Source organism: Maniola hyperantus, chromosome 4, assembly GCF_902806685.2.
Source record: "Maniola hyperantus chromosome 4, iAphHyp1.2, whole genome shotgun sequence".
Lineage (NCBI taxonomy): Eukaryota > Metazoa > Arthropoda > Insecta > Lepidoptera > Nymphalidae > Maniola > Maniola hyperantus.
Genome location: NC_048539.1, coordinates 16579204 through 16606184, shown reverse-complemented (window position 1 = coordinate 16606184; position 26981 = coordinate 16579204). Strand labels below are relative to the sequence as shown.

At 36.0% G+C, this 26981-nt stretch overlaps 1 protein-coding gene across 6 annotated transcripts in view; it reads right to left on the bottom strand.

The window, feature by feature from the left end:
* Nucleotides 1-26981, bottom strand: part of Eip74EF (Ecdysone-induced protein E74) — a 338704-nt gene that overhangs the window by 189083 nt on the left and 122640 nt on the right. For 4 of the 6 annotated variants that reach the window (XM_069498006.1, XM_034985646.2, XM_069498011.1 and 1 more), the window contains 4 exons: nucleotides 24154-24238; nucleotides 22793-23183; nucleotides 21942-22193; nucleotides 20687-21041 (listed from right to left, as the gene is read on the bottom strand). In XM_069498006.1, the coding sequence (XP_069354107.1) occupies nucleotides 20687-21041; nucleotides 21942-22193; nucleotides 22793-22867 (682 nt within the window). In that variant the 5' untranslated portion in view covers nucleotides 22868-23183; nucleotides 24154-24238. Of the gene's footprint in view, nucleotides 1-20686; nucleotides 21042-21941; nucleotides 22194-22792; nucleotides 23184-23574; nucleotides 23633-24153; nucleotides 24239-26981 lie in introns of all 6 variants that reach the window. The other 2 variants (XM_069498007.1, XM_069498008.1) reach the window with 2 other exon arrangements.

Below are 26981 nucleotides of genomic sequence, written 5' to 3'. Positions count from 1 at the left end.
TTTTCAAAATTCGGTACCGCAAGAACAGGTGCGGTTACCAACGCATTCTTCAATGTATTAAATGCTAACCTCTGCCTGTTCGCTCCACTCAAATTTAGGTGCGTTCTTTCCTTTACTCGTTAGTCTATTGAGTGGTGCAGCGATGGTTGAAAAATTCCTAATAAAGCGCCTGTACCAAGAACAAGTGCCTAGGAAAATCTTTACCTCCTGTGCAGTTTTTGGGGTCGGAAAGTTCAAAACTGCGGCAACTTTTCCAGGATCTGTGCGTAAACCAAATTCATCCACTATATACCCTAAATATTTCAAAGAGTTTCTAAAAAAATTACATTTATCAAAATTTATGGATAGTTGAGCCATTTTTAGTTTATCCAGAACTCTGTTTAATAAAATTAAATGGGTTTCAAAATCAGCAGAACAAATAACAATATCATCTATATAACAAAATACTATTCCATTTTCAATATCACTACAAAAATTTTGATTAAATAACTGGTCCATTAACCTCTGCTGTCGTGCTGGTGCACCGCATAGGCCAAACGGCATGACTTTAAATTTGAATAACCCTCTACCAGGAACTGTAAAACTGGTTTTTTCCTGAGAGTCGTTAGCTAACGGAATTTGCCAGAAACTTGAACTTAAATCAATCGATGATAAAAACCTTGCCTCTTTCAAGCTATCTAGAATTTGTGGAATGTACGGTATTGAGTATGAATCCCCCTTTGTCACTGAATTTAATTTCCTGCAATCTAGGCAAAATCTCCAGTCTCCATTTGCCTTTTTCACTAAAATTGCTGGGTTATTCCAAGGGCTTTCACTCGGAGTAACTACGTCCATTTCCAGCATCCTATCTAACTCTTTACTTAAAGCTTCCTTCTTTTCGGGAGAAAGTGGATATTGTTTTATTTTTATTGGCAAGGCATCACCGGTGTCAATAACATGTTCAATTAATTTTGTTCTACCCAATCCAATTTTCTCTGAAGAAATATCTAAAAATTTATTTACTACAGACTGGGCTAATTCTTTCTGTTGAGATGATAAGTTTTCAAAAGAAGTGATGGTATGAATTTGTTTATTATCAATCGCACAAATATTGTAAAATTGAGAAGGTGCCTTAATTAATTCTAAATTATCAAAAATGCCAGGGGCTAACTGAAATGTTTTCCAAAAGTCACAGCCAAAAATAACATCCGCTATTATAGAGGGTACTACAAAAAATTTTATTATGTGAGTTACGGAATTATAAGTAATCGGAATAAACATATAACCCATGCAATCAAGTTTGTCTCCATTTGCCACTGAAAATGTGGTATCAATACTGCTATGCAATTTATAACCGAATCTCAAAAAAACCTTGTGCGCCTGGTTACCCAAAATTGACGCGCAAGCACCGGAATCTAGTAAACCTGTAATCTCAAAATCGTCAACAAAAACCTTTAAATATGGCCTAAAGTCTCGTTTATCCACTGAATACAGAACTGTGTCAGGTAAAAGGGATGTTTTGTTGTTAATGACCAAGTTCTTTACTTGTGTCTCTGCACAGTTCTTACTAATTAGTTTTTGAATTTTTGTCCGGAGCGGGTTTACTAATCGCCTTTTTACTACAACTTGGACATGTCTTTACTGTAAAGTTCTGACGTCCACACGAAAAACATCTAATAAATTTCGGAACTGTCCTGCAAAATTTAAAGGAATGGTTACCCTTGCCGCACTTGTAACATAGTTGTTTATTTGTTTTCGTAAAATTAATGCCTTTACTTGTATCAACCTTAGGTGCAGGTGTGACTGAAAGTGTGTTTATCTGTTTTGTCACTTGTTTGTAAGCAAACTCTGAACTTAAAGTTGCCTTACTGTTAGTAGGCTCAGAAAATAAAGCGGAACGCTGCCTCGCAGCCTCTAGTTTGCGACACTTTTCCTTCAACATTGCGACAGACTTAATGTCAACAAGAGCTAATTGTTCTGAGTAAAAAGGGCGAATATTATGTAATAAAATTTGTAACTTTTGTTCTTCGGAAAGTGGTGTTGACAACCTTGAAAACATGCAAAACATTACAGCGAAATAGATAGACACAGGTTCTTCAGAGCCTTGTGTTCTTGCTCGAATTTCACCTAGCAACCTGTAGTCATAATCTACTGCATCAAATTCCTCTAAAAATAAAGTTTTCAATTCTGACCAAGACGAAACTTGACATTTGTTGCCTCTGTACCATAACAATGCTCGGCCTGTAAAAAGATGAAATGCAGAAACAAATAATTTTCCATCTGAAACGCCATAAGATCTTTTATATTCCTCAACGCGTTCGATGAAACTGCGCGGATCACCCTGTCCGTTGAAATTTAACTTCCACTTGGCAACATTTTTATCACCAGTGCAGTCAACGGCGGTACTCTCGGAATCCAGTGATTCGTCGTGAGACGACTCATTGTCAGCATCTAATCTGGAAATCAAACTCTGCAACTTTGTATGTAATTCACTCTTCCTACTTATTAAGCTGAGTTCGGAACACTGTATTCTCAAAATTCTAAAGTACAAATGTGAAGCTAAAGCTTTAGACCTACAGAGGGCATGTCTATCTTTAGTGTCAGAACACTTTTTAATAAATCTTCTAAGTCTTGAAGTTTTTTAGTAATAACCCCTAACTCACTTTCAGAAGAGAAATCTGTCTCTAAAATTGATTCAGAAGGAATTTCCTGAATTAATTGTTTTAACTGTTTCTTTAAACCTAGCACTGTAGGTGCTGGAGTTTCGGAACGAATGGATACCTCATAACACAATTCGTCCTTCAAAAGTGAATGAAACTGGGCAAAAGTCTGTTCCATTGTGTTAAGTCAAAACACATTTAACAAAATATCGAGCTTGTGTAACTGTCTATGTTTAGCCTTATACAAATTGGTTAAACACAAACACAAAAGAAGTTATTTAAACTATTAAATATACACAAGCAAAATACACAACAAAAACAATATTCTTAAGTCTATCCTAACCTATTTATCAATTATGTTCCTATTCCAAAATCTTGTTAATAATACAAGCACATATTATTACTATAGTAAACAAAATATAACAAAATAAACTTCCCAAAATTGAATAAATGATTGTAAGGTGCAGTATCACCTTTATGAGTACACAGTGTGTTACAACCTTTACAATTACAAAAGTAAACAGGCAGCAAAGTTGCAATGAACTCTGACTAGCATATTATCTTTCAAAAAAAAAAACAAAGAGATTGTGCAATGGTTTGATGACTGTTACTTTACACTTTTAACACATAACCTAAAATACAACAAAATCTGTTTCTAAATGTCACTTTAAACTACCAGCATTCAATTAAACTTAACATGTTTGTGTGTGAAGTAGCTTTTATCATAACCTTAACACAGCTCTAAACAAAATTTCAACAAAATAATGAAGTATCAAGTCACTGAAAAAAAAAATTGTTCATAACTTCATACTTGAACTTAATGTAATCTCTGAATATAGTTTATATATTTAGTTTCACAAGTTGTAACTCTTAGTATTTATAAATGTATGTGTGTAACTAGTTAACGGCACATAGCGTTTCAAAACTTTAATTATACTAAGTTACCGGAATTTTCAAACATAAGATGTACTTACTATTGAAAGCAATAACCAACAACAACTCAGTTAAGCAATGTTTATTACTAAACTGAAGGCAAACATTCACTTATACACCTCCAAGGTAAGTCAAATAACATAATTGAACGGCATAAGCACCATTTATAATGTGTTAATTAAATAAGAAAAAACCAATGTTGGACTATACTCAGAAAATTACTTAACCTATCAGACAAAATTTCTAACTATTAGTTATTATTTAGTTAGTTAACCATAAAAAAAAACAGCTTAGTGCTCTTTGCAATGTGTCACTACTTAGAAAATTGTACAATCAGCGGAGTACATTTCATAAAATTCACAAAATTTCTCAAAATATACAGAAATAACTATATAAAAAAACGTTCGGGCGCCATTTGTAAGGGTGGTAAATTGGGCGGAATAGAAATATACCCGGATACGGAATAATCTACCACCTTACAAAGATTAGAGGAAAATAATAATTTACTTTACTTACTTGATCTATCTACCTAGTAAAGAATAGAAGCTAGCCGTCGACTCCCTTGTAATGTATATGAGGTGTTATAAATGAAATTTGCTAGATGTTAGGCAAAATTGTTTTTAATGTAACTTTTACCGGGGTCGCTTAATACATAGTGATGGCTAATAATGCTTAGTTATTCTAGCTTAATGCCAAGACTTAATTTAGATACATTAGAATGCCTTAGGTAGATAGTACATAAAATCTATGTTTTAAATTTAAGATGCCATTGGCATGGAATAGACAATGACACAGTAAAATTCATAAAATTGTTTCAAAATAAAAGCTCAGTAGTAAAGACAGGGTTCTTACTGTACACATACACTAAGAAGGTTCACTAAACTGTTCCAGGATACAAACATTTGCTTACTTGTAGGTGCGAAGACTGCAAGGTAGCTGGACGGCATCGGCCAAGCTCCCAAAACTCGATTTAACTTGATTCTTCACAACCGAAATGTTTCATTACAAAGATTTTCACCAAGTCTTATCCATAGAAATTAAGTTGCCAACGTGAATGTGCAAAAGAAATAAATACGAAAACCGAAAACTAAAAACGGAAACGCAAACGGAAACGCAAACGGAAACGCAAACGGAAACGCAAACGGAAACGCAAACGGAAACCCTGTAACAAAGAAAAACAAGATTATAATTTGTGCTGTGTGAAAATTTCGACACGTGGAATTTTCCCGATCAAACACAACTCACCTATTGAACTCCTGGCCACCAATGGTTTTCAGGAGTCCACCCACAACCCATTATCCTCATTTATTTGGGAAGGTAAAATAACTGGAACTGAAAGGGAAATCATGAGATTAGGATTTTCTCTAACCAAACCGCCATTTTGTCGAATCCACATTACTTGATTTTTCACTCACCATAATTGATGAAACATTGAAATACGTTAGGATGACTAAATTTATAACTATTGTATTTTCCCAGGCGAAGCCATGGGCGAAAAAGAGTGAGATTTTCCTGGAACGAAAAAATTCGTCTTCACATGTTGACTCCAGAAAAATTCTAAATCTCACCAATCGGTGTTGCCAGACGCAACCCGAGTGTGGCCGCTCTCATTTAGTTTGATCATGAAGCCAATTCATTTTTGAATATTTGCGGAACCTAAGGATATATTATAAGAACCGTTTTGTTAATGACTTAACAATAAACAAATGATATTATGGTTTTATTTAATTATTTTGTTTTATTTTTACGACAATTGACAACGAAGCAAACGCCATCTATTGTGGCTCGAATGAACTCTGAACATCGACCCACGCGTAGTTCTGCACCTTGATGCTAGGTGGCACCAACATACTTTGAACAAAATAGATTTTAATTAAAAGCGAAACGCTAATTAGTAGTTCAAAATTTACAACGTCACAATACGACCTAAGTCGTTAGGACCTATGCTACCTATGTACAGTAATTGGGGCTTACGGATCCTTTCTAATATTAGGTTAGGTATCGTACTAAGTATTAATTGAACCTATAAAATATAAAAACCCCTTTGTTAGTAACTACAAAGACTATATTGGGACAAACAACAACAAAGAGTAGCCGTGATAGCCTAGTGGTTAGGACGTCCGCCTTCTAGTCGGAGGTCGGGGGTTCGATCCCGGGCACGCTCCTCTAACATCTCAGAGTTATGTGCGTTTTAAGTAATTAAATATCATTACATCGTGCAGAAACCTGCATGCCTGAGAGTTCTCCATAATGTTCTCAAGGGTGTGTGAAGTTTACCAATCCGCACATGGCCAGCGTGGTAGACTATGGCCAAAACCCGTCTCACTCTGAGAGGAGACCCGTGCTCTGTAGTGAGCCGGCGATGGGTTGATCTTGATGATATCAGGCACTCTAATATTACGACTTTATCATAAAAAAATAAATTCAGAAATCACCATTATCATCAATCCGTCACCAGTTCACTACTGAGCATGCATCTCCTTCCAGAATAAGAATGGCTTAGGCCAAAGTCCACCACGCTGGCCAAGTGCGGATTGGTAGACTCACGCACCTTTGAGAACATTATGGAGAACTCTCGGGCATGACATTTTTCCTCACGATATTTTCCTCTACCGTCACCAATTTTTTTTTAATATGTACATATCTATTTCTTTCAAATTGTAACAAAAAAGTCGAATGTTAACTAAAAGTTTAATCAATGTAACAATAAACATCGGAAAAATACAATAAAAAAATTAATATGTAATGTAGTACTTAGATAAGTACCTAAGTAGGTCATTTCACTTCACGAGTAAATATCAAATACTACATTGATAAGAGAACATCAGATAACTAGCTATTACTATAACCATAACTGCTACCACTATGATGGACATTGTACAAGTACACTGGAAAAGGTGAAAAAAATTACATGGATATAACTTGAAATTTTTATTTTAATCGTATTTTATCAGTAAGTTCTATATTTTCGGTTGATTTTTTAGTTTTGTTAAGAGCTCATTTGTTTTTTTTTGTGACGAACTTGGAAAATATTAATTTTCAGACTGAAATTATAAAATGTGGTTAAATCTAGGCAAGCGCGCTCTATCTTACGCTGCATCATCACTTGCCACCAGGTCTGATTGCAGCCAAGAGCTAGTCTATAAATTAAAAAAAAAATGTGGGTACTTAAAAATTGCCTATTTAAAAGCAGTTTTTGCCTCTTTCAGTATTCGAATTCGATTCAAATAAAATCACGAAATATTATACCTACATGAAATAAGTATACAGAATTGTGTACAGTATATGCAAATATAACTTCTAAATACATACTAATAGAGTCGCAAATCTGATCACAACTTCATACATATTATGTACAGTTAGCAAAGATTATGAAATAGAAAACATTGTAGAGATTAAAAAACTTATTCCCGAGATCATAAGTGCATTTTTCCAGTGTCAAGTGCATGCATAGTCAAATCGAAAAGATACACGCGATTGTGGACTTTATTTCATTATGGTTAGAGCTGTTTTAGCTAACATATATGCAAGTGGGATTAGGTATAGATTGCACGTGAGCACTATCGCCCCGCTACTTCTCCGGTATCAGTATACTTAGTATGAGATTTTATATCTCACCCAACGTTCATAGTATAGTAGAAACTCGATTATCCGGCCCTTAGTTATACGTATTCGCTATTATCCGGACTACCAACCGAAAATTGTTCGGCCAAGTGCGAGTCAGACTCGCGCACCGAGGGTTCCATACTCGGGTATTTTTTCCGCCATTTTGTAAGATAAATCAAAAACTACTATGCATAAAAATAAATAAAAATGTGTTTTAGAATGTACAGGCAAAGCCCTTTCATATGATATCCCACTTGGTATAGTTATCTTACTTTGATAATTGAAAATACTATTATAGTGAACTTCATAATATGCACAAAACCCGCTTTTCTTCATACATTCGATTATCCGGATTTTCGATTATCCGAATCCCTAACGACAACAATTAGTCCGGTTAATCGAGTTTCCACTGTATTCGAGATCGAAGCACAAGAAGTCTGTCTGTACCCGTAGTACAAGATTTTACGTCTCACCAAACGAAACCAAATTCGAGAGTCGAAATACTTCCGCGTTACAGTAAAATGGACCTAAACAGCCTTGAATTGAAGTCAAATATTCAATGCCACTGATTTTAATTTCGCAATGTTTCCGCTTGGAGCGCTGGCTGTAGAAGTGTAGACAAACTTGAGCTTTAAAACAAGGCATTTAAGATCCAGTTTGAGCCTCAATAGCTCAACCGGTAAAGGAGTGGACTGAAAACCGAAAGGTCGACGGTTCAAACCCCGCCCGTTGCACTATTGTCCTACCTACTCCTAGCACAAGCCTGACGCTTAGTTGGAGAGGAAAGGGGAATATTAGTCATTTAACATGGCTAATATTCTTTATTAAAAAAAAAAAAAAAAAAGTTTACTGTAACGCGGAAGTATTTCGACTCTCGAATTTGGTTTGGTTTGGTGAGACGTAAAATCTTGTACTACGGGTACTGTTGTCTGTCCGCGTGTCACAGGTCTCTAGCTCGTAGACGAAATGAGTTACAAACCAGCCCCCCAATTGTGTAAGAATAACCATTTCATGGCTATCGCAATCGTCAAGAAATTCTGCCCTTTGATTGGTTGATTCGCTGTTTACATTTTTTCACAGCCAATCAAAGGGCAGAATTCTTGACGATTGCGATAGCCATGAAATGGTTATTCTTACACAATTGGGGGGCTGAAGTTTTGGTATTTGGCGTGTGAATTCTCTCAACGTTGGTGTGATGTAGAATCTAATACTAAGCACAGTGCACGCACATGTCATTCGACGTATTAAGTAATCAAGGACAATCTATAGGCGAGATTGGTTTATGCTCGCGAAGTGAGGAAGGTCGGGAATGTAGGTTCAATAAATGATTTATAAGGGCTTTTTGTTTATATTTATGCCTAGTTTGTCCCGGTTTGTAAATCATATAATTTATTCATCGAAATAAGAAAGGGGGCATGCGTCGAACAGACTATTTGGACTATTTATTTTTCTAGACGATTTCGGTCTCATTTTGCGTTTATGTCATCCAACTAATTCGGCAACATTGATTTATATATTACTTTGTATGGACAGGGCTATTGAGCAAACAAAATAGCACCGACTCAGTGGTGCTTTAGCACCAATGCAACCTCAGTGACGTCTGTATTTCAAACGGGTCGTTTATTAGTATCTAAGAGGAGGTGCTGATTTATTTGGTTCCCTTGCCACCGCCCATGTGCCAGCTGTACTAGAACCTATTGGTTTGGCACGTAGCGATGCCAAGAGACCTGATGGTATGACGCTCGTACCGTGGAAGATGGGCAGGTCGCTTGTTTGGGATGCAACTTGTGTAGACACTTTAGCTGCATCCCACATTCAGGCGACCTCCTCTATGGCGGGTGCAGCGGCCATCAGCGCCGAACAGGCCAAGAGGCACAAATATGAAAACTCGATGGGAGCTTCGTATTCGTGCCTTTTGGTGTGGAGACCTTGGGGCCGTGGGGCCCGGGGGCTCGAGCTCTTTTTGAAGAAATTGCGAAAAGAGTTATCGAGTCAACCGGGGACCCGAGAGCTGGCAGCTACCTTGGTCAAAGAATTAGTTTGGCCATCCAAAGGGGTAATGCTGCCAGCATCTTGGGTACAATGCCTCGCTGCGGTGGTCTCGATGAGGTTTTAGATTTAATTTAATTTATTTTAGTTTTAATTTAATGTTGTTTACATTTAAGTTTATTAATAGTTAATTAATTAAATTTATTATTACTTAGTAACTACAAAAAAAAATTTGGTTCCTAAACTTTGAAAAATTTTGTTCGCTTGACCATATTATCTTGTCACTTATATTGATGTTCGGAAAACTTTTATTTTATTTTATTCAGATGCAAATTAGCCCTTGACTGCAAACTCACCTGGTGATAAGTGATGATGCAGTCTAAGATAGAAACGGGCTAACCCGGAAGGGGTATGGCAGTTTTTATTAAAACCACACCCCTTTGGTTTCCACACGGCAGCGTACCGGAACGCTAAATCGCTTGGCGGCACGACTTTGCCGGTAGTGTGGTAACTAGCCACGGTCGAAGCCTCCCACCAGACCAGACCAGACATTTAGAAATTATAAAATGTACTACAATTTGACTCAGTTGACATGATAAGGCACATGAATCTTAAATATATAAAAGGAAAAGGTGACTGACTGACTGACTGACTGACTGATCTATCAACGCACAGCTCAAACTACTGGACCGATTGGGCTGAAATTTGGCATGCAGATAGCTATTATGACGTAGGCATCCGCTAAGAAAGGATTTTTGAAAATTCAACCCCTAAGGGGGTGAAATAGGGGTTTGAAGTTTGTGTAGTCCACGCGGACGAAGTCGCGAGCATAAGCTAGTCACATCTAAATCCTTTTTAATCTGGAGACATTTTCCTTCACCTCAATGGGTTTATATTAGTTTTTAGCTATGATCTACAGTTCTAAGAAACTGTTAGGTTTATAGTCTTACTCATAATTAGGTAATACGTGATGAACACGTACCTATGAAATTCTATGTACTTTTGTTTTGAACTAGTTCTCAACTAAAACTCTTTTCAATGGTAAATATAATTTTACCATTGAAAAGTTAATAAGTATATCATTTCAACATTTTTCAAAACGGGAAGTCCCTATAGGTTGGTTTTCTTGACGGGCAGACGGACAGATGGACAGACGGACAGGCGGACAGTAAAAGCCAGACAACAACGTGATCGTACAAGGATTCCTTTTTTCCTTTTAAGGTATGGAATGGAACCCTTAAAAGTATCCATAAAATTAATATGAAAAAAATTAGCCATAAACTGCAGTAGTTTCTTGGAAGGGAATTGACGAAGCTATTAATAAATAAATTGTATACCCACATATTGATGTTATTATTGTCACAGACTTAGGTATTGTCCTACAGTGTCGTACGACTGTGGTTAGATAGATATCCTAGCCTGAATGAAATAAACAAACAACACTTAAAGGTTAGTAATTAGCTATCTCATACCCGCAACTTCGTCCGCGTGGATTTAAAATCCTATGGGAACTCTTTGATTTTCGAAGCTAAAAAATAGCCTAAATAGCCAACCCAGGACCTCCCACTAATAAGACCACAAAGCTTACCATTGCGCCAGGGAGATCGTCAAAAGGATGTTGAAATGAGATAAGTATTAACTTTTAATAGTTTTAAAGTTTATTAAAATTATTAAATTTATAAAATTTAGTTGAGAACTAGTTCAAAACAAAACTACTTACATAGAATGAAATAGGTACGTGTTCATCATGTCATACCTAATTATGAGTAAAGTCAAAGTCAAATGTTTTATTCACAATAGGTAATAAATTGCACTTTTTGATGGTCGGTTGTTGCATTTGTAAGTGGTGATAATTTTTACGCGAACTTTAAACTAAAGCTACGAACGAGGTAAGACCATAAACCTAACAGTTTCCTTAGATCATAGCTAAAAACTAATATACATATAAACCCATTGAGGTGAAGGAAAATGTCGCCTGATTAAAAAGGATTTAGATGTGATTCATGCCAACTGAGTCAATTGTAGTGCATTTCCGACCCAATTATTTGCTTGCATATAAAATAAATATATTCTTACACGACCGGTTGCCCAAAATAGGACACGAACCTAATGTTTTCAGGGTTGTATGAGTATGTGTGTGTTTCTTTACTCACTTACACTTTATTATTATTATTATTATTTACACTTTATTGCACACAACACAAAGTAAACATTGAAAAAACACAATACAGGATCTTAATCTAATAGCTGTAGCATGCAAAGGCGGCCTTATCGCTTACTACTTACTTTACTAAACTAAACTTTTACTTTACTAAATGCCTGAATAGATTTGATGTATGGGGTATCGTTAGAATCATCACGAGGGAAATCAAAAGTGACTTCTATGTACAAATAATACTACGATTGTGCAAAGCGCATCCTATTGCTGTAACAAGGAAAACCGTTATTATTCAATACCATATAGGTACCTAACACCTAGCCTACGAACTATTACGCTCATTTTGATAAAACTCCATGCTTTTGCGTACGTGATTTGTCAAGCGTAGGTATTGTTTCGAAATCCTAAGTTAGTAATTAATTCATCGCTAGTCAACTATACACTATAATCTATATTACCAGTACCCTTATTATAAATGCGAAAGTGTGTTTGTTTGTTGGTATATTAGTTTGTCCTTCAATCACGTCGCAATGGAGCAACGGATCGACGTGGTTTTTTGAATGGATATAATTAAAGACCAGGAGAGTGTCATAGGCTATATTTTATCCCAGGAAATAAAAGAGTTCCCAGGGGTTTTTAAAGACCTAAATTCACGCGTACGAAGTCGCGGGCATCAGCTACAAAAGCTTCGAAATAGACTTTGAGTAGACTTTGAGCTAGACTCAATAATCCCAAACTCTTAGTCTTATATATTTTTATGAAAATCGCAAAGAATCTCATAAAAATCCGCGGTAGTGGATGCCTACGCCATAATAGCTATCTGCATGCCAAACAGCCCGATCCGTCCAGTGGTTTGAGCTGTGCGTTAATAGATCAGTCAGTCAGTCAACTTTTCCTTTTATATATTTAGACTAGCTTATGCTCGCGACTGCGTCCGCCTGGACTACATAAATTTCAAACCATTTAACCCACTTAGGGGTGGAATTCCGAAAAATCCTTTCTTATCGAATACCCACTCTTTACAAAGAACACACCCTCCTCATGTCTCTAGGACCAGTGGTTTAGGCTGTGCGTTGATATATAAGTCAGTCAGTCAGTCAGGACTTTGAATTGTATATTTACAGGTTAAGCTTCTAGTCATCATTGGCATCCACAAAGTAACGCCTGATTCTATTTAGCATTCCGAAATTGAACCCCGGACAAAGTGATCGACGTCTCAACCACTAGGCTATCATCAACAGTTAGGTATGTGATAAATAATTAAACAAAAACTTTCCGCTTACGCAGTAAAGCCAAAATAGATGCCCAATTAGGTCTAGCTCCAATACCCGAAGCTCTGCGTCAGAACGAAATGGGGACGTGATGACGGGACACCTTGACACACTGCACTATATAGATTTCTTATTAGCTTAGTACTCTACTATGAAACAGAAATCATACGTTTCCCAAGCGTTGATTTTTTTTCCTTAAAATAAAGTTCACGAGGTATTTAATTTTATTTTTTCTCTTCTTCTTTTTCTCTTTTTTTTAAAAGAATATTAGCCAAGTTAATTGCTGACTGATTTTTCCCTTTCCTCTCCAATTATGCGTGAAGCTTGTGCTAGGAGTAGGTACGACAATAGTGCAACGGGTAGGATTTGAACCGGCGACCTTTCGGTTTTCAGTCCGCTCCTTTAACCATTTTTATGCATAGTAGTTTTTGATTTATCGTGAAAAATGACGAAAAATGACGACTGTAGTACAGAAGCGTCGGTGCGCGAGTCTGACACGCACTTGGCCCGTTTTTTTAAAAAGAGGAGCTGTTCTCTGTAGTGGGCCGGCGATGATGATCATGATGATGAAATGGGGTCGTGATGACGGGACACCTTGACACACTGCGCCATATAGATTTATCATTGCTGTTAGTACTCCACGCTATTACCAGGAAACGTTTGATATGAAACAGAAAACATAATATGAACTTCCCAAGCACTGATTTAATTTTTTTCCTTAAACCAAAGTACGTACCTACTTACTTAGTTCATGAGGTAATGTGTAAACTCTGTTTATTGGATTTAACATCTTAAATATGTAGCCTTAAGGTACCAATTGAATTAAAAAATCATTGTAGGATTGAACTAAAAAATAAAAAAACATGACAAATTCCTGAATATGGAAAATATTGACGTGTGTCTGATATCCGAGACACACTTCACTAAAGAGTCATTCGTTAGATTTAAAGGATATAAAGTCTACCATGCGTTACATCCTAATAATACAGCTAGGGGTGGCAGTGCTGTAATTATCAAAGAAAATCTCTACCACTTCCAAGAAAGCAAATATGAAGAACAAGAAATTCAAGCTGTGGCCATACACGTACAAACAAAGCTGTATCCAATTATAGTAGTAGCTATATATTGTCCGCCAAGGCACTCAATAAAAAAAGATAAATATGTTAGTTTTCTAGAACAATATGGAAATAAGTTTATCGTAGGAGGTGACTTCAACGCTAAAAATACCTATTGGGGATCTAGATTAACTACGACTAAAGGAAAAGAACTACTAGAAGCAATTAAGCAACTGAAATGTAATGTAGCTAGCACTGGAAAACCAACATACTGGCCGACTGACCCTGGTAAAATTCCAGACCTAATAGACTTCTTTATCTACAAAAATATATCACCTAAATATCTTAGAATCGAAGAACGACATGACATGAGCTCTGATCATTCTCCAATATTACTTACACTAAGCGAAACAATCTTATTTAAAGAATCTACTCCGACCTTAGCAAGTAAAAAGACGGACTGGGATGGCTTTAAACAAGAACTGAATTACAGCATTAATCTAAAAGTACCATTAAAATGTCCAGGACAACTAAATGAAGAGGTCAATCAATTTGTTGTAGACATACAACAGGCGGCCTGGAAAAATACTCCATCACAATATAAAAATATACCTAAAAGTACAGTGTATCCGAAACATATATTAAACCTAATAACTGAAAAGAGAAGGGCAAGAAATAGATGGCATCAGACTAGATCTCCATTAGATAAAAGAATATTGAATAAACTTACAAAAAAAATCAAGCGCGAAATCAAAAAGTATGAACAAATAACTATGGACAATTACCTTCAAAATTTGACAAATGACCGGAGCACCAATTATTCACTCTGGAAAGCGACAAAGAATATGGACAAGTCACTAATGCATATTCCCCCAATTAAAAAAGAAAACAATGAGTGGGCGATAAATAACGACCAAAAGGCTAAACGATTTGCAGACCACTTAGAGAATATATTTCAGCCATACGAAGGAGAAGAAATTGATAAAGACTCTACTAGGGAAATCAAAGAAGATGTAGACATCAAACTAGTGACACCTAAAGAAATATGTAGAGAAATAAAGCTCAAATTGGGTCCCAAGAAAGCTCCTGGATATGATTTAATTACGAGAGAAATTTTATTAAACCTTCCAAGGAAAGCCATAGTTAAGCTCACCACAATAATAAACGCTGCATTTAGACTCAGGTACGTGCCTAATGTGTGGAAAGTGGCCGAGGTCATTATGATAGCTAAGCCAGGAAAACCACCTCATGAAGCAACATCATATAGGCCTATCTCTTTGTTGCCTATAATGTCAAAACTATTCGAAAAGCTCCTACTGAAGAGGATGAAACCAATATTAGAAAACAAAAACCTGATACCAGATCATCAGTTTGGATTCAGAGAGAAACATTCAACTATTGATCAAGTACATAGAATTGTTAACACCATAGAAAAAACAATTGAAGAAAAGAAAGTTTGTTCCACGGTATTTCTTGATATTGAAAAGGCTTTTGATAAAGTTTGGCGTGAAGGTCTTATTCATAAAATTAGAAACGAGCTACCCAAATCATTCGCAGATATCCTGGAATCATACATAACAGATAGAGCATTTAGAGTAAGACAAGAAGATGCCTACTCTGAGCTTAAATGTATAAAAGCTGGAGTTCCGCAAGGGAGTGTTTTAGGGCCGGTCCTGTACCTATTATATACCTGCGATATTCCAGACCTTGAAAACAATACTATTGCCACTTTTGCTGATGATACTGCCATTATGGCCGTAGGAGGCACACATGAAGAGGCAGTGGGTAACGTACAAATAGCGCTAAATAAAGTCTATAAATGGACTAAAAAGTGGAGAATAAAGCTAAATGAATCAAAGTCAGTTCATATAGATTTCACAAATAAAACAAAAAAGTATCACGCTGTCTTCATAAACGACCAAAAAATCTCCTACGTGGATACAGCTAAATACCTTGGTATGACACTTGATGTGAAGTTGCGCTGGAAAGCTCATGTCAAGAAAAAAAGGAAAGAACTTGATATAAAGTATAAACAGATGTATTGGCTACTTGGTAGATATTCCTCGCTGTCAATACACAACAAGATTCTTTTGTACAGACAAGTCCTGATGCCCATTTGGACTTATGGCATACAGCTGTGGGGCTGTACCAAAAAAAGTAACATCCAAATCATCCAACGGTTCCAAAACAAAGTACTCAGGAATATTGTAAATGCACCCTGGTACATCAGAAATGATGATATTCATAGGGACCTTCAAATTGAATACGTCCATAAAGTTATCACCAAATCTGCCAAAGCCCACGACTATAGGCTTCACCACCACGTTAACGTTGAAGCAATCCAGCTGCTTGACGTAACGGAGTCAGTGAGAAGACTAAAAAGGACCAAACCTTTTGAGTTAGTGTATAGTGATTAGTGATAGTGTACATAGTGTAAGTGCTGAAAGAACACGTGAACAAAGTGTCATATCTCAAATCAAGAAAGACTAAGATGCGTCAGTGGACAATTTCTTAGTATATAAGATAATTTATAAGTTTAGGTTAAAATAAAATTACTTATTAGTCATACATTAGGCTAGATCGTAATATAATTGAGTAGCTAATTGGCACTCAACAATAAGGAAAAAAAAAAAAAAAAAAAAAAAAAATATATATGAAAATGGCGCTGTACAGCTGCCATATTAATTTTTTTTTCAAAAAAATTTACAACTAGTGTCACTGAGGATCATAATATATAAGGGTCCTAACCTAACGATAGGTACCATATGTCTTTACATCGAAATCTGTTCAGACATTTAAGTTATGGCGGAATAAACTCACATGGTAAGGTAAGGTACATATTTATTATCTAAATATATAAAAGGAAAAGGTGACTGACTGACTGACTGATCTATCAACGCACAGCTCAAGCTACTGGACGGATCGGGCTGAAATTTGGCATGCAGATAGCTATTATGACGTAGACATCCGCTAAGAAAGGAGTTTTGAAAATTCAACCCCTAAGGGAGTAAAATAGGGGTTTGAAATTATATATAGTTATATATAGTTACCACGCTGGTCATGTGCGGATTGGTAGACTTTTTTGTAAACTTAAATTTTTTTGAAAAAAAAATTAATATGGCAGCTGGCCATATTAATTTTTTTTTCAAAAAAATTTACAACTAGTGTCACTGAGGATCATAATATATAAGGGTCCTAACCTAACCTAACGATAGGTACAATATGTCCTTACATCGAAATCTGTTCAGACATTTAAGTTATTGCGGAATTTATATTAATTTAAGCTTTAAAGCAGGAATATTCCCACAGACCTTAAAAACGGCTATAATTATGCCACTACATAAGAAAGGGCCAACTAACATAATGTCAAACTATCGTCCCATTTCTCTTTTGCCAACTACTGCAAAAATTATTGAAAAAATGATGAAAACCAGGATTATTGCATATACTCCTGATATTTTATATAATAATCAATATGGGTTTAGAGATAAAATGGGAACCGGTGATGCAATAGCTGAATTAACAAAGCAAATTGTACTGAACCATGAAAATAAAAATAAAACAATTGCTGTGTTCATAGATCTTGCCAAAGCTTTTGATACCATTTCACATCAGTTACTGCTAACAAAATTAGAGAGGTACGGATTCACTGGAAATGCACTAAACTGGTTCAGTAGTTATCTTAAAAATCGGAAACAATTTGTACGAGTTGATAATAAAGTTAGCGCTGAAAACAATTCAGAAATAATATTTGGTGTCCCTCAGGGGAGCGTATTAGGCCCTATCTTGTTCAATATCTATCTTAATGACTTTTGTTCGCTATTGACAGACAATCAGACAGACTCAAAATCTCTATGTTTTGCAGATGACACTGTTTTGTTATTTTCAGCCTCGACGTGGGAAAGTACCATCCAAAAAGCCGAACATGGCCTTCGTCTAGCTAAGGGGTGGTATGACAATAATCTGCTAACCTTAAATGATGATAAAACTTTATGTATGTGTTTCTCTCCCACCAGTGCCGGTCTTCCGACCGAGACTCCGAAGATTAGAGTGCACTCTTGTTTGAATAAGTCTGACTGTGCAAACTGCAAAATATTATCATGTACTAATAGCACAACTTATCTCGGTATTATTGTTGATCAACATCTGAGGTGGGATAAGCACGTAGACATGCTGACTAAAAAAGTCCGAAGCTTGAGCTATATATACAATAATTTAAGAAACATTATGAGTGTTAACCTACTGTTAAGAGTTTACTGCTGTTTAACTCAGTCGTTAATATTATATGGCATTATAGCCTGGGGCTCATGTGGATCAACTTTACTAGACAAACTAAATAAGGCTCAAAAACTTAATCTCAAAATTATCTTAAAAAAGAACCGACGATTTCCTACGGAAGAATTATTTAAGCTAAGTAAAGTACTAACCCCAAGAAAAATATTCATTTGGCAAATAACAATGTATATGGCAAAATATATAGACAACTTCACAATCGAGCAAACTCCCAGTCACCGTAGGCAAAGGCAACTAAGATGTTCAGTTCCCCGACGAACGTCTGGATTCTCGAGTAGACATTTTACAGCTGCGGCACCAAAACTATTCAATAACCTTCCGCTGGAGGTATCTAATCTGATTTTATGTGCCCAGCGCCCATCCTTAAAGAAAAAACTTAAATTCTATATACAGAAATTTCTCCTAGAAACCACTTTTGAAAATTTTAAACGTCTTTATGACAAGATCTGTTGAAACGAATGCTTTAACTTATTACAACTTATCCTATCTATTTAAATTATATATCTAAACTCCGTATGCATTAACACTGTTGCACCAAATAAAGTATAGTTTTAGTAATGTATGAATATATATATAGTATAGTATAAATATAGTATAGTATATAATATAATATAATATAATATAATATAGTATGAATGAGGTCGATGAACTTTGTCAGCCCTAGCACAGACTACGGTCTATTTGGGCTGCAAACTGCCAACACCAGTCGCGGCTTTTTGTCTAGTGCTTTGGTCTGGAAGTTGGTGTGAATTATTCGCTTTTTTTTTGTCTAAATAAAAAAAAAAAAAAAAAAAAAATTAAACTCACATGGTAAGGTAGGGTACATATTTATTATCTAAATATATAAAAGGAAAAGGTGACTGACTGACTGACTGATCTATCAACGCACAGCTCGAGCTACTGGACGGATCGGGCTGAAATTTGGCATGCAGATAGCTATTATGACGTAGACATCCGCTAAGAAAGGAGTTTTGAAAATTCAACCCCTAAAGGGGTAAAATAGGGGTTTGAAATTATATATAGTTATATATATTTACCACGCTGGCCATGTGCGAATTAGTAGACTTCACAAACTTTTGAGATCATTATGGAGAACTCTCAGGCATGCAGGTTTCCTCGCGATGTTTTCCTTCACCGTTAAAGCAAGTGATATTTAATTACTTATAACGCACATAACACCAAAAAGTTAGAGGTGCGTGCCCGGGATCGAACCCCCGACCTCCGATTAGAAGGCAGACGTCAGGCTATAGCCACTATCCTCACAGTATCAATTATTATTAATATTAAAATACCTAGGTATCACAATTTCTAGGCAGTAAACCTCGTTAATATCCGATAGAAATACTAGATATTAGTGAAAGTCTGTAATCGTCATCTGGAGAGGCTTTCACTTCCGGCCGCGCGGGGGCGCCACTGTGTTTACGACGGTAGCTATACAATAATGCAGAAAGTATGGCTAATACCTGGAAGGTACTATTAAGATGATACCTATTCTGCGTTAATATCGTCCATATCTCTAAATATATAAAAGGATTGACTGACTGACTGATCTATCAACGCACAGCTCAAACTACTGGACGGATCAGGCTGAAATTTGGCACGCAGATAACTATCATGACGAAGACATCCGCTGAGAAAGGATTTTTAAAAATTGAATCCCTAAGGGGGTAAAATAGGGGGTTGAAATTTGTCTAGTGCACGCGGACGAAGTCGCGGGGATAAGCCAGTTAATATAAAGATTTTACCTACTTAGTTCATCATCATGATCAACCCATCGCCGGTTCACAATTGAGCACCGGTCTCCTTCAGAATGAGAAGGGCTTAGTCCACCACACTGACAAATTGCGGATTGGCCGACTATTTTGGATATTCTGATACAGAGTAAAGGTAAATTATAAATATTCGGTACCAGGTATGTAGTATTCTTGGTATGTGATTGGCCAGCACATCTGAATATGCGTCTTCTTATACAGAGCGCGAATATCATTCTTAGTTTTCTTCCATTCATGAAAATGCAAATATCAATGAAATCAAAAAAAATCCGCGCAATTTTAAGTATCTAAGTGCTAATATTTTTTGATGGCTGGCGAAATAAACTTCTGTGTGTAAAACACTACTAAGTATACCTTCTATAAAATACGAAAACGATTAGAAAACATTCTGAAACCTAAATTTACATCGCTGAATGTAGGTAAATAATATTTTTACGACCTAACTTTCTAGCTACTAGGTAGTTAATAGTCTCGAGGTAAAAGCGGGGAATCGCGAAAGGAAAATCACACTTCCTCAAGCGGAAATTGAAAGTGGATTGTGATCGAGAGAAAACTGCATACAACGGCTTTAAACCCCTCTGCCTCTGCCTAGATGCAAGGCAAGATGCAGTTTATAAAGTTAAGTTTAAGACTTGAGGTGCCATCTAGTGGCATTGTAGTAAACTACTAGCGCTTGCTTTATTGCAGCGACATCTATGTTGCAGATGAAAAATGCTTTAAACTGATGTTGCTAGTCGCCGCTAGATGTCGTTTTCATAAAAGTATTATATTATGAAACTTACCATAGTTTTAAAATAACGCTTTTGAAAGAATAATGAGATAAATAAAATAACAAAATATAACAAAAGTACAGTGTGTTAAATAGATGTTTAGATAGGTCTTTAAGCTTAGGTTGTCTATGGTTTCTTTTATGCTTGTTTAGGTACTGTTTAAAAAAAATATGAAATAATATAAGAATTTTGAAGCCTACCTTTTCCTCCACCAGCATCATTAACTTGCGGCTTCCCACTCGGCACCCGCTGCATAGGCGACGAGTTTCCATAGTTCATACTCGTTCCATTATAATCCGAACTCATCGGTTCTTGCTTTATACCACTAGATGTCGCTGCTAGTTTCTCAGCGAGCAAAGGGTTTGCGGAAGCAATGTTGTATCTTCCATTGTTGATGTTATTTGCGACGGCATGGTTGATGGCACTGGTGCCAGATCGTAACAACTGTTGCAATCGCTGTTGGCCATTGTTTGGCAAATTATGTTGGCTTTGTTGGTAATAAGAGTTCTGTAGCTGGCTGCTAGGCGTTGGCGATATGTTGTTGTTTTCTTCTTGCTGAAAAACATAAGAAAGAATGCATGAGTAAAATGGTTAATTTTCAATACAATGTTGATAGTAAACATTACATCAATTCGAATTATGAAACTTTAATAATAAATCTTAGGAAAATATCTTAAATAATGAAATTTTTCTCATTCAGCTAAATAACAAACTACAGCACTCCAATCCATTTCGCCTGATGCTGCAGTTTAAGCCAAAAATACGGCAACTAGGAGGTATGGCACTTTTATTATAAATACTATCTGTCCCGGCTTACTCACGTGTGTAGTCGACGTTAGCCCGACTAGTTTCAAAACCGCGGCGCGTGCGCGGACGGACTCCCTTGAAAAAGGACCCCGGATGGGTTCGAAACTAGTCGGGCTAACGTCGACTACACACGTGAGTAAGCCGGGACAGATAGTATTTATAATGGAAATCACTCACGGTAGTTTAAACGCTAATATGGCACTTTTATTAATATTTATAAGATAGGTACCTTTTCCAGGCACATAATCCTAGCAGTCAAATATTGACTTGTCTGGACAAAAAGTGAACGTCTTTTCTTAAATATTTTAAAGCGCATTCAACTCTTGCCATGTCTATAATAACAATTAAGTAATCCATACCTAGGGTCCCATAAGTGTTCGTGACAATATTAAAGTGTGCATTAGTATAGATAGATGGCCAAAATAGTGATTTGATATTTTCATAAGTTTTTTGCAGATTAACTAGCTATCACGCATTAAGTTTTAACTTGAATTCTTATACCTACTAAGAACTCTTAGGTGGCACACGTATAACACGTGCCGATAAGCATAGCGTGGAACGACCTCCAGCACGATGGACTAATGATAGTTAATCTTAAACCGGATTTAGAAAAAGGATGGTAAAGATACAAGTTGAAAATATAATCACCTTAATTTCGACATGCGGCACTCCAGACGCGGTAGAGTTCGTCAGATCGGTGAAAAACGTATCAAAATTATCAAATGCGGTTTCTCCCAATTGCTTCAGGATATCGTCAGGATCTGCAGCCTCTGAGCCATCGGCTTCTAGAGTGAGTCCTCCCACGAAGTTGGAGAGCTCCGCCTGCGACATCTCTCCGAGGGAAGTCGCCATTTGTAGCTGGAGTTGAGTTGCTGCATGACCACTCGCGGCTACCGCGTCCTGGAAACAGCGATTACAATATCGTTAGCTTCATAATAATTTATTCAATCTCTTGAAATTTTTGGATTAATAATTCTTATGCTAATGAATTTTTGCACGCTTTTCTATGGTAATTTGTTGTGATACTCGTGAGAAATAAGTTTCATTCCAAATTATTGGAAAGTTATAATTTGTAACATCTGCTGTTAAACATTATTGATCCAAGTAGAAAACTGGGATTTGATATTTGCTTTTCTTCAGAGCACGTGAAGCCGTGACTCCTGGTTATTAGTTATTACACAGAGTTACCAGTAAGTATAACTTTTTACTTTACTCTAGTTTTTACGTAGGGTGATGTTTAGAGTCAACTTTGCACACTCTAACGGCTTTGCCCAGAATAATGCCGTAGGAGCAATCGGATTTGTTTTAGAACTAAACCGCGAACAAGTATGTTTAGTGTAAAGCACCCTCCAGCAGGGTGGACCGACGATTAAAAAAGGGGACTGGGAGTGGTTGGAGGCAGGCTGAGGGCCAGGTGAGGTGGTGCTCTTTGGGAAAGGCCCTAGTTCAGTAGTGGACGTCCGAAGCCTGAAATGATGATGATAATGAAATGAAATTACCTGAAGGCAATTGGAGAGATCGACCATTCTGCCCTCATTCTCCGCTGACCACCATTCGTCTTCAATAAATGGCATCGCCAACGCCGGCCCCGACGGCGCAGGCGTCCCCGCCACCGTGCCGCGCCTCGATCACGCCAGATGGCGCTCACACTGACAGTCTAACACAAAGTCACTACACTCGCGATGAACACGTAAAACTATACACTAATAAATTCGTTTTTAAAGTTTGGCAGTGTTTGGACGGATCGTGCATTATTCGATGTATACTAGGTGACACTTAGGTACTTGGTTTCGGAACACATGACGGTTTTGTATTGTCGTTGGTTGAGCTTGTTTCTTCCTTCAGCCAGGTTACCTCACTCCCTGCACTCCACTTCTCTTCAACAGCGACCTGCGAAAACGTAAACAGTAGGCTCTCACGCATTTCAAAATTCCGAAATGTAGCAGTGCAATTTGAAGCCAATAGAACAAGCAATTTGATTGGGATAGCGAATGAAAAATGTTGACTTAAATGGGACAAGAACTGAACAAAGCAAAAATATATAAATTAATATATTATGTGGTATTTATATAAATATATATTATGTTAAATATAAACTTTTATTTTGGAAAATATTAATATAATCAATATGCTATTTTATGAAATTGCTACGTTGGAGTATATTTGTTAGTAATTTCATTCATAAGATGATACGCGACATGATGAAAAAATCCACAAAACATCAACCATCTTCCAAAACCCTACATTTAGTAAAGAAGCAAATGAAAAATTATAGACATACCTACCCAGTCTACCCATTATCGTGTACGCATGTCCTTGCAATCGTTTTCTGGAATTTGCTATAAAAAAGTTAATCCTGAGTGGTTTAACTGTTTATGATTTTTTAAATTATTATAAGTTACAACCTAACAATTTAAAAGTTACTGAGAGTATCTCATAAAATATTAATTATAAACTCTTTATTATTAATTATTTATCTTTTAACAGACACTCTTCAATTTATTAATATTATAATAAAAAGGAGATGAAGAAAAGAGAAGAAAAAATATTGAATATGCATAAAATACATAAATAAAGTTTTATCTTTTTACTAGTTTAAAACTTATGTAATGGAGAGGATATAAGTAAGCATAATTGATTTGTATTGCTTTAATATCAAAGATAAAAAAAAAATTGTTTATTTCAGCCAAAATTTTACAAAAGTAACTTATTCGTTACTTATAAAGAGCGTTAAATAAGGAAAATAAAGAAAGAAATTATTTGGGATACCTACTATAAGGGCTATTAGCAATATCATTTTAGTTTTACAGATGAGCAAGTTACAGAATAGATGGCTTAAATAGGAGAATGACGAGATCACCTGGCGACGTCCCGGTGTATGTCGAACCTGCGTCGATGCGGCATAGAGGCGGCACGCCGCACCCCACCGCCGCGTACACAATGCTCTGTGGAAAAAGAAAACAATATTAAGTAAAAAAATCTATGGGACTCTACTTTCGGCTTCAAACAGCTCTTATATTTGGTAACCATTTAAGATACGGACGGAAGTACCGTCGTGAACGTTACTTCCCGTATTAAATATGGCGGAAATTTTCCATCCGAAAAAAGATTAAAAAATTGTTTATATATAAATTTCAACCAAATATCAGCACAAACAAGATAAAGTTCAAAAATTATTAAGAATGATATTGCGGAAGGGCAGTTAGTTCCGTATACCTTTGAATTTATTTTTCAAGTTCCATGCAATAAGACCTTTCATACAGTAGCCAAACTTAGTGTAGACATGTTTCTCATTCATAGTTTTTCTTTGAGTTTGTTAGATGTTGCATTTGCTATGACGTTATATACGCCGCTAGATATGAAATGCTAACTTACGGTCACATATTTTACTAAAAACAAATCGAGTTCAAAAGAACAGAAAGAGATGAATAATGAGATGAAGATAAATAGGTATAAATGAAAAATAGAATAAGTAATACATTTTTAATTAAATTATTCAGATAAAGAAATACGAAGATTTGCTCACATAATTAACACGTTAATCTTATTAACTTCTTCGGTAGCCACATTTGTCAATCGTTACTTCAAAGCAAAAGAACAAATAAATGATTCTCCGATGACAATGCGCGGAAGACAAGCTAACCATGAAATATAGAAAATGACGAGATACAAACAATATGGCAAAAACTCCACAATGCAGTCCTCTCACTATAATTACAGCGCTGTAGTTTTAATCGTAGACTTTTGTTTTCTATTTCCTTGCCACTTTCTTGCATTGTTTCGTTTTATTTCAATGTTTTGCATATTATGAATTTTTTGACTAATGGATTTTGAATTATAATTCTTTCAATATTAACATGAGAAACTTGTAAATATAAAAATAGGCAAGAATTTTTTAAAATAACTCCATTATTATACAGAAATTAAATAAAAAATACAGAATTATTATTCTTTGTAGGTATATTAACATGAGAAACTGTAAATATAAAAAAAAAGATTCCGACGAATTGAGAACCTCCTCCTTTTTTTGAAGTCGGTTAAAAATAGGCAAGTATTTTTAAAAATAGCTCCATCATTTTAATGATAAAATAATCAAATAAATAAATTATGAACAATGTAGAAAACATTATTACATTTCTATGTTTCCGGCATGATGACGTTCGTATTATCCGAGTTTCCACAAATCAGTTATATTGATTATATTTAAACAAGACGATAGATTTCAACAAGAAGATATTTAAACTAAACTAGCTGATGCCCGCGATTTCGTACGCGTGGATTTAGGTTTTCAAAAATCCCGTGGGAACTTCATTTTCCTTATTATTATATTATTATTATTTATATTATTATTATTAGCCTATGTCCTTCCCCGAGATGCAAGCTATCTCTGTAGCAAATTTCATCAAAATCGGTTGAACGGATGGGCCGTGAAAGGCTAGCAGACAGACAGACAGACACACTTTCGCATTTATAATATTAGTATGGATTGTTACATTTTTATGTTTATAAACAACACTGTAGAGGTGAAAACTTGAAAAGTGAAAATTGTACGAAGTGGCGTGACTAGTGCGTTGACTCGGCGGCCATATTGAAGTTGTCATTCATTGCGACGCAAATGCACGCTGGGAATTACGTAATTTTCTAAACTATATTATGCGTGATACCAAGTGTATTTTTTTGCACTAAAAACTTCATATTAGCGGAGCTTCGAAGTTGTTTCGATAGAGTCATCGTAAACACAAAAATAAATATTTGTCTGTATGTCTGTTCATTACCTATAAGTTAGCAAGTCATTCATCATGATTTTGATTTTGTGAAATTACCTATTAATAAGCTGTGATAGCTTAGTGGTTAGGACGTCCGCCTTCTAGTCAAAGGTCGGGGGTTCGATCCCGGGCACGCACCTCTAACTTTTCGGAGCTATGTGCGTTTTAATTGATTAAATATCACTTGCCTTAACTGTGAAGGAAAACATCGTAAGGAAACCTGCATGCCTGAGAGTTCTTCATAATGTTCTCAAAGGTGTGTGAAGTCTACCAATCCGCACATGGCCAGCGTGGTAGACTATGGCCAAAACCCTTCTCACTCCGAGAGGAGACCCGTGCTCTGTAGTGAGCCGGTGATGGGTTGATCACGATGATGATGACCTATTACTATCTTTGGTTGGTTCGTATTAATAAATGAAATGTATGAATTTTATCGTAGTATTTTCTAGCTTAGTTACTAAATATAAATAATCATAGAAGTGCTAGAAATATATTAGTATTTCATAATATTTTCCCCTTTGTAAAGTCGTTTACTAGATAAATTCCAGTCAACCTTGATTCGTTTACTTCCTGCTGCATTACTACGAAGACCTTGTTGAATACTATCGCAACATTGGCAATGAGTTCGATATGTCAATATAATACCTAATTTATTCGAAATGGCGACAAATTATTATAATATTTTACATAATAATACCATTAAAAGGAACTTATTTATTTTAATGATGAACTTATATTAGCGCCATCTATTATCGAATAGCAAAACTTTAGTTTAAATTTTTTTAAGATTTAATAAATTTAAAAAAACAGCAAAGGGAACTGAATGTTATTCTAGTTTATTGCTTTCATAATTGCTGTAATTAACTATTAAATTCATTATTGGAGTTAGGAAGAGCCTTCAACATTCTATCACGAGATCGCT